At 42.6% G+C, this 8,788-nt stretch overlaps 1 protein-coding gene and 1 long non-coding RNA gene across 4 annotated transcripts in view; both read left to right on the top strand.

Moving 5' to 3' along the window:
- Positions 1 to 252: 252 nt before the first annotated feature.
- LOC112549151 lies at positions 253 to 2,355 on the top strand. The gene is made up of 3 exons (XR_003092483.1): positions 253 to 587; positions 857 to 950; positions 2,202 to 2,355. It is a non-coding gene; the product is annotated as an uncharacterized LOC112549151 (long non-coding RNA).
- Positions 2,356 to 3,476: 1,121 nt separating this feature from the next.
- Positions 3,477 to 8,788, top strand: part of SEC24A (SEC24 homolog A, COPII coat complex component) — a 44,427-nt gene continuing 39,115 nt past the window's right edge. For 2 of the 3 annotated variants that reach the window (XM_014527857.2, XM_006017201.3), the window contains exon 1: positions 3,477 to 3,605. In XM_014527857.2, the coding sequence (XP_014383343.1) occupies positions 3,554 to 3,605 (52 nt within the window). In that variant the 5' untranslated portion in view covers positions 3,477 to 3,553. The remainder of the gene's footprint in view (positions 3,606 to 8,788) is intronic. The other variant, XM_025196045.1, reaches the window with a different exon arrangement.

The following is an 8,788-nucleotide window of genomic DNA, read 5'->3' as shown; positions in this document are numbered from 1 at the left end:
CAATTACCCTCGGACCAGCCCTGGGTACCTGGTGTGATCAGTTGACATCAAGGAAGCAATTAACATGTCCTATATGCAGACAAGGTTCTTTGGGTGAATCTGATCTCTTTTAGTAGGCCAACTTAAATACTTGGAAAAAAATTTCTTTGCAAGCTTTCGGGTTTAAAAACCATTTGTCAGGCTGAGGAAGCATCTGGAGTTGGTAATAAAAGAGATCAGATTCACCCAAAGAAACCTGTCTGCCTTTGTCCTTAGACCCACATGGCTACAACCAACACCCTTGTCCTATAACATTTGTGGGCAGAAGAAAAAATGTGGGGAGAATTAGGTTTTCTTGAAGAGCTTTCCCATTAATTCCTCTGTGGAATTAAGGCCAAACATCTTTTGTAATACGAGGTGTCGTTCTTTTTCAGTTTCTGTCAATCAATGGAATGGAAATGTTCAATAGGATATAATGGCTACACACACAAAAAATATATGTGAAGAAGGATCAATACAGGATTTCTACCCTATTCATCCAGTCTCTAACAATACCAAAGTTAGGAATTTGGCACAGCTGCATACTGTTTTTTCTGCTTGGAAATCAGGTACTAGGATAGGTAGCACCCAAAATCAGGACATGTTTGCTATTGCTGCTGATCATCTCAGAGTACGGTATACAGAGATGATCTTCCTTTGTGGAGGATTGATTCACAAACATCTTAAATCTCCACAATCACATTGGGTTATAAAGTTAATTGTATCACATACAAAGTCATGGCCAAATGAAAAGAATGGAATTTCACTGTATTTAAAGACTTGTGTCTATAAAAAAGCAATGATCATATTTTAATATGCATTGTTATGATATTGCAAGGACTTAATCCATCAATACTAATGGAAGTCAGAAAGGAAGTATCCCAAAGGACCTATCCAATGTATTAGTGATGAAAGAGAGAACTTATGATAAGGTAAGACGCAGTCCTTCTTCCTCATTTAGAAATTGTTGTAGGATATTCTTGCAGATTTTACACAAAAAAACCCCCAGTTATCATTCTTAAATACCTGACTGATGAAGGTATATTTAATTCTAGGCTTGCACAAATCATCCTGAGTCTCCATTAGGTACATCTATAGCTTGCTGCAGAAATTTAAAAAAACATAACAGAAGAAAAAAAATCCAAGATTAATAACTTTTTTTTAAACCTGACACAAGTCCTATTTTAGTCAATTGAAAGACTCTAATTGACTTCAGAATTTAATTGGGGTTTCACAGCCCTGTTAGAACAATACTGGCTTCTCAGTTATGCTACCCCACAATGAGCGATTGATAAATACATTCACAGCGTTGGTTTTCTGAAGTGGAAACTATTATTTTTTTTAATTTGGGAAGTGTTAAGATTTGGGTGTTATTGTGAAAGGTTTTGTTCCAGAAGACTTAAGTATTTTTGATGCAGAAGACTTTTGTTGATGACTTAAGTATTTTATGAGGAGTTTTATGTTTGTTTATAGCATAATTAGGTAAATAATGTGATCTGCAGACTGTCTAATTGCATAGATGTCTTTTTTTTAATATATATACCACTTTGTAAATAGTCACTTGTTGCAATGATGATCCTTGAATCCTAACCCCTCCATTTTGTGCAAGATGAATAATTGCACAGATACACGTTCCAGAGTGCCCTGATCGTGAGGAGTAGTTTCCCAAACAAGTGTGACCCCATCTGAAAGCTGTCCAGTGACTCGTGAAGTTAGCTCAGATTATTTGCCAGTAAACAACTGACTCTACCAGAGAGAGCAATCAAAGCACTTGTCACCCTGGTTGGCAGCCCAAGGACTGAATCAGCCCCTGGAACTAAATTATATCCATTTGCTAATCTCCAGTCAGTCCTTATGAGACTTTAAAAATGAATTAGTTTAATCTACCGCGCTATGCAATGCTGGAAAAGAACAGGATGAGAAGTGTGATTATTTGAAGAGTAAATAGGTGGTAGAAAACAGTAAAAATAAAGAAGCCTCACACATCTACTGTTGCCAACTCTCATGATTTTTGACATTGTTCTTAAAGTCTATGCTTCAGGAATGTGAGAAACTTCTTTTATATATGAGAGCTGTTCAAAAAGTATTAAGTATTGACTGATGGGGCCATCTCAGGTGAATATGGAGGCTGCGGCACTTGTGGGATACGGTGCAACTGTTTTTTTCTCTTCCCTCCACTAAAGAAAACCTTGAAAGGAAGAAGATTGTGGGATGCGGAAACCATAAAACAAAAAATGCGACGGAGCAACTTTTAGCCATTCCACACATTGCTGATCAGAGGTGCTTCCAACAATGGCAGAAACGTTGGGAGAAGTGCACAGATGCAGGAGGAGCATACCTCGAAGGAGATATAAGCCGAAACCCCTGTAAATAAAATATTGCGTTTCCTACAGCATCCATCTCGATACTTTTTGAACAGCTCTCGTATATACTCTTTAGTCTTGTACGTTCACAAAAATGTCCCTGTTCCATCTTGCATGTTGTTGCCGACGCTCATGATTTTTGGCATCGTTCTTGAAGTCTAGGCTTCGGGCATGTGTGTGTGTGTGTGTGTGTATATATATATATATATATATATATATATCTTTCTCTCTCTCATGATTTTTGGTGTTCTTAAATTCAATTTAAATTAAATTCTACGCTTTGGGAATGTGAAAAACTTAGCTTTTCTTTTATATGTATTGAGACTGATATATATTATATATATATCGATATACTGTATCTCTATATCTATCTTTTCGTGTGTGTGTGTGTGTGTGTGTGTGTATATAAAAAAGAAAAGCTAAGCTTTCCACATTCCCGAAGTGTAGACTTTAAGAACAACACCAAAAATCATGAGCGTCGGCAACAACGTATGAGCTGGAACGGGGCCGTTTTCATGAACGTAGAAGATCACCGTTGTAGAAAATAAGTGGTTGGACCAGAAGCAGCCCACGTGAAACACAACGTGAAGGAATAGTTTGTTGATTAAAATTTGGGTCAAGTTCAGCTCTTTTTGGTGCTCGATTCCTCTTTCCTTCCGCTTTCTCCTTCCAGGGCCGGCCACGTTGTCGGCACGCGTCCCTCTGGGATGGAGCCTTGTCGTTTTTGCCGTGGGAACCGTGGCAGGTGAAACGAGAGGTTTCACGCCCTGGCATCACTCATCAACAAAGGAAAACATTTCTCCTGTGGCTCTGGCTGTGATGTAGGCCATTGACTTGGCCATGAGCGTGACCAGGCGTCAGAGGCCTGGGTCTTAGCTGGAGTCCCTGCTTTGCCCCTGCCCAGTGTTTCCTGCCCCAGTCCCAGCTGCAGGCAGACAGGATCCTTCCTCCCCTCTCCCCAGCACACAGGACCCTCGGGCTGCTGGGCCGCGTCCCCTTTAAAAGCCAAGGCCCGGGGCCGCTCCGGCTCCGCCCACTGCCGCAGAGCGCCTGGGCCCGGAAGTGCCACGTGTACGGAGTGCGCTTGCGCGGCGCCAGGGTTCCTTCCGGTGGGCCCCCCCTCCCTCTCCTCTCTCCCGCCCTCGGCGCTGGGGCTGGGAGCAGCAGGAGCCATGGCCCAGCCCGGCCGAGCCCACGGCGCCGGGCAGCAGGCCTACAGCAACGGTGAGGCGGCGACGCTCGGGCCCGCGGGGCTGGGGTTGGTTCCCCTGGCGGGGCAGGCGCTGGGCTGAGCTCGGGGGAGGCCGCGTGGCCTGGGGGCGGTGCCAGGCGTGGGGAAGACCCCCCGGGCCTCCCCAAGCCCTGCTCCGCGCCCCCCGAAACCTCTCATGTTTTGTGTCCCGAGATGTCAGGTCCCTAGCGGCCCCCGCACTGAGGAGGGCTTAGACAGCGGCTGGGGGGCTCAGGCCCACGGTCCCCCCCCCCCCCCGGTGGCTCAGGCCCACGGTCCCCCCCCCCGCCCAGGCGGGTCCAAAGTACTGCACCAGTCAGTAGTCAAGATGGGACCCTCTCGTTTGCAAGCTGCTTATTATCACCAACGTTACTTGACGGATATTCCCCCAGCGCTCATCGTTTCGGTTCGCTTCGGGCAACCCGTCCAATGTCATCAGCCACTGGTGGCGTTTACTTGAATACGAGATGTCGCTAGGGTCGTATAGCCACGCTTCTAACAAAAAGTGTAGTTTCATATTTTAATGTTACTTTCTGAAAGGCCCTAAAATAGGAAGCTGCTTTTCTGGTGTATTTTTTTTAACAGTATCTGTTTCTGGTTGCTGGCCTCTACTTGGCCTCTAGCGTTTTCTTCTCTGGAAGCTGCTTTCACGCGACCGACATAGGGGAAACGCCGATGCAGAGTGAGTCATGGGTTTGATTAAGAGCAGCTGGGTGCTGGTCGGCTGCTTTTCGTTGGTTAAAATCTCAGCAGTCAGTCATACACGGAGGCGCTGGCCCTTTGGAATCGAGTGTACATGTGGCACTGTGATGATTGCTTGCAGGGGGAGGATCCGGAAAGCAAAGTCTGCTCAAGTGTAGCTTGATCTTGGGTTTATGCAAAAGTAGCGTTCTTCCCTACAAGGAGCAGAGTAACCTGGGAGAGCCTGGTCTGTTTGGAGAGACAGGCGTCACGTATCTTAAGATGAGAGGCGAGGATTTCTTAGGGTGAGATCTTTTATTGGACCAGCTATGTAGCTGTCGAACTTTATCCCGCCTATGTAGTTGGTCCGGTAAAAGATCTCACCCTGAGAAACCTTTGCCCCTTGCATAATTTCTGGACCATTGTGGCTACAAAATCACTCTTGCGCTACCACATCTTAAGACAAGAGAGATGCTGCAACTGGTGGTACAGGCCAAGTTAAAACCGTCCTTATCTTAAACCAGAAGAGAAAAATCAAGCAAGAAAAGCCTTTGCTCTTTCTCTTTAATTATCATGTAAATAAAAAGGGGATGCATTTGGTGCAAGTGTTTCATAGTTACGCATGAACACTGATGTCTCTTAAATTTTTCCTTTCTTATAGGCTTGGATCTTGGCTGTTCGAGTTGCTCCTTTTTCCTACCTCTTCATGAACCAGATCTGTTTTGTTACTTTTTTTAATATCACTGTCAGAGTTGACGCTTGACTAACGGCTGTTGAACATTTCTCTAGTGCTAAGCGTGTGTTTAAGTGCCTAATAGGGTCTCTGTTTTGAAGAGCTTGCCATCTCAATAGAGGATCAGTAGACGAAGAGTAGAGGAGTGCCAGCTAGCAGAGAGTGTGTTGTGGCTTTTGTACTGACATTGCTTGGAATAGGAATGTGCTTAGAGGGCACAGGGTACCTGTCCTAAGGAAATATTTGAAGAAAGCAGTTGGCTATTTGTGTGTTAGGCAATTAAAAGGAAATAAAGGTAGCTATGCAAATACTTGAATTGCTTTAGTTTTACTGAGGTAGGTACTGAAGATAGCACTTTGGTCACTGTTACTTAGGAAATGTAGGAAATGTAGCATTGGTAGGAACAATTATTATTTAAGCACTGACAGCGTTCTCACTGTTTTTAAAACATGCATGGAAAAAGAAGCCTTACAGATTTTCTTTTTTTTTCCGCCTCTGTTACTATGCTGCAGTGTGCATAATGGTTTGAGTAGTTCATGAAGGAAGCTGGCAAGTAACTCTGTTCATGTTCATAGTATTCATGTTCACTGTTTCTGCTTCCTGACAACTTCTTGCACCCCGGTGCTTCAGCAGGTAGCCAACTGGACCTTACTCCATAAATGGTTACAGCAGCACTGCATTGCTCTTTTCTAAACTACTTTTCTAAACTATGTTGGGTTGGGTTAGTAACTCTTGATACTTCAGACAATTGGACAGGGCTTTTCTTAGAGTAAAGTCAGGTAGACAGATACGATTGACTTTGATTTGCTTGTGTGGGTGTATGGGGAATAAATAGAGATGAATATTTGTAAGGAAATGTTAATACGTTCATTAGCTTTGCCTGTAAGTGTCCTGCTGTGATCACAGCAACCCAAAATCATGAGAAGTTTCAGAAGTATTTGTGTTTTCTGTTCAGTCCACCAGGTGCTGTGTGGCACCAGATCTAGCTGCACAAATTCTATCTTTAGGTACTTAAGCATTTCTCATGTTAGTGATCTGAGGGGGGTCAGCTTTCGAATGCATGTATCCTCACAGGCAGACAAGGTTCCTTGTGTGAATTTGATATCTTTTATTAGACCAACCCAAATAGTTGAAGAATAGTTATTAAGCAAGCTTTCAAGTTCAAAAACCCTTCGTGAGGCTAATGAAGTTTCAGCAGTTGGTGTATGCTCTTCCTCACAGCACTTCTGTGTTATCCCTGCTGTACTGCACTGCTTCAGTTTCAGTGCTGTACAAGTCACTTGCCCAAGGTCAGACAGGAAGCCTGGTGGAGCAGGGAGTAGAGCTTGGGCGCTGGAAGAGCAATGCTAGCACCCTAATCCTTGGACTCTTGTCCTTTATTTTCTTGCCAGGAAATGCCCTTTGTTTCTATCCCAGTACTCCATATTGTTATGCAGTACTGTAGTTTGTAAGAGACTTTCAGCCGTGAGTGCATTTACTGTTGGTTTTTTTGTTTTTTTTACTCTATACATCAATGGTTCTCAACTTTTATGAACTCAAGGAACCCCTCGAACAATACAAGCTTTTAGTTTTGACTCATTTCTTGACTATGGAAAAATAATAGAGCAGTATTTCTGTTGCAAAAAACTCATAAAGACTACAACAGGTCTGAATGTGTTTGATAGTATGGATGCTCTTTTAAAATCTCTGCATTCAAGTTGTGCATTATTTGTAGGTGTTTGCATAACTAACAGTTGCATAATGCCTCTAAAGGGATCTCATGGAAACCCAGGGTACCTTGGGACCCTGGCTGAGAATCACTGGTGTATGTGGCTCACTCTTTTCCTTCCTCCTTTCCTTCCTGGCAGGGGAAAAAGCAGTGTTTCTTGATCTGAGTACAGAAGGCATGCAGGTAGTCACAGCAAGGCAAGGAGATCTAAAAATTAGTCCCTTGCCACAGCAGAATGGCAAATTTGGAGGGATTTTGGGAAAATGCCATATTTCAGTTATATAAGCAGAGTCCACAAGGCTCTGTCATTTTAAGTTGTCAGTGGACTTCACTGGTCTGTCTTATGTTTGATTCACATTTTTCAAGGTTATTTTTTCAACCAGAACTGACCATTATGTATGTATATAATACATGTAATGTTTTATATATATCCCCTAAATGTCTTTCCACTAAATGAGGTTAACAGTGTGGAATTTACAACATCCAGTGAACTAGTCCTCTGATTCTCCTTGGGCACCTGGGTACTGCCAGAATACATGCAACAAAGTATATATGTTTTATTTTTCAGCCAAAATAGTCTCTTAATGTTTCAGCTGAAAATAATTTATATAACTCTAGCGTGCACAATGCTGCAGTCGGGCTAAAGTCGGAGTGCCACCTACAAGTGCAATAAATGAACTGTGTCACTTTAAATGTGTGGTTTATGAGTTTTTTGTTTTGGGGTTTTTTTTTTTGGCACTGGTTCTGCTTCTGTCTGTACAAGGCCATTTAACTTCTGCAACACACTATATTCATAGATTTAAAAACACAAGTTTTCAAAGAAGTTTGCAAGTTAATTATTTATATATTGTAGTTCTAGATATTGGGGGACTGTATTAAAGGTGGATACTGAAATAGGCTACTGGCCTGTGTCTGCTGTGAGGAAGTGTACAGCCAACCCTGGGAAGGCAAATGGGATGCAACTGTAGTGAACCATTAGCAAACTTGGGGATGGAGAACTGGGTAAAATCATAGGTGGAGGATAAGAAAGCTGGCATCTGGTCCATATTATGCAGACAGGGGAGAGTGAGGTTACCAGAACAAAAAAACCTTCCTGGTATATTTAGTTAAGATGCAGGTGTCCTAGTAATCTGTGGCCTGAAGCTGAATACTGTCTTGATAGGGGAAGTGTTAGTTAGGGTAGATGGGCTACCATAACTAGGTTCTTCAATGCTTTGTAATGTTTTACCCATTTCTGTTTCAAGTGATTAACAAATTCAGTGTAATCTTTAACAATATTTTATTTTGTAACTTCTTTCTCAGGAGAGCGTTTAAGAGTATGGATAGCTGCAAGTTGTTCAGAATCTCTGGTTTGAATAAAATCTTCTTACGAGTGGCTGTGGACCTCTAGGCTCTACTTATTGTAAATTCCAAGGTTCAAAAATTCCTTGTTCTCATAGGGTTGAAAAGAACGACTGTCCAGTGATGTGCTTTTTCAAACCATTCACAAGCAGCCAGAGGCAGGGTTCATCACCAAGGACCACAGAATAAATTGGGAGTTGATAGGCTAAATCGTTTTTCATGGTTGACAAAATGGTCAAAATTAACAATTTAATTTGTAAGTGCAGCTCTTTCCAGCTGCTGTGTTTCAAATGCCTTCTGAACTGTTGAAATAATCTGCCACCTGGATTTGGTGCTCCTGGGGATAGTCAACACTGGGCTGCTTACACACATCTAGTTACAGTCCTCACTACAGATACAATGAGGGTGCTTTGATTACATCTTTCTTCTCAGAAATCATTTGTGGTTTGAGGTGGTGGGTGATCTTTGACTGATTTTGTTTGTCTGAACTAGTTTTGTGGGTTTGTTTTTTCTCTCTCTTTAAACCATGAAACGTTTCAACAGCTGCTTTCATCAGTCAGAAATGACGTGGTACAGTGTCTTTGTGAAAACTGAATTCCTTCCTCTAGAAATCTTGCCTCTATTGTGTGATGGTGTAAAGCTCAAGAATACTTGAAGCTGAGGAAAATGTATTGTTAGGTACATAAACCTCTCCCTGATCAATGCTGCAAAAC

This window comes from Alligator sinensis, unplaced genomic scaffold (genome assembly GCF_000455745.1).
Source record: "Alligator sinensis unplaced genomic scaffold, ASM45574v1 scaffold111_1, whole genome shotgun sequence".
Lineage (NCBI taxonomy): Eukaryota > Metazoa > Chordata > Crocodylia > Alligatoridae > Alligator > Alligator sinensis.
The sequence above is the reverse complement of the archived record's forward strand: the minus strand, read 5'-3'. Positions and strand labels throughout refer to the sequence as shown.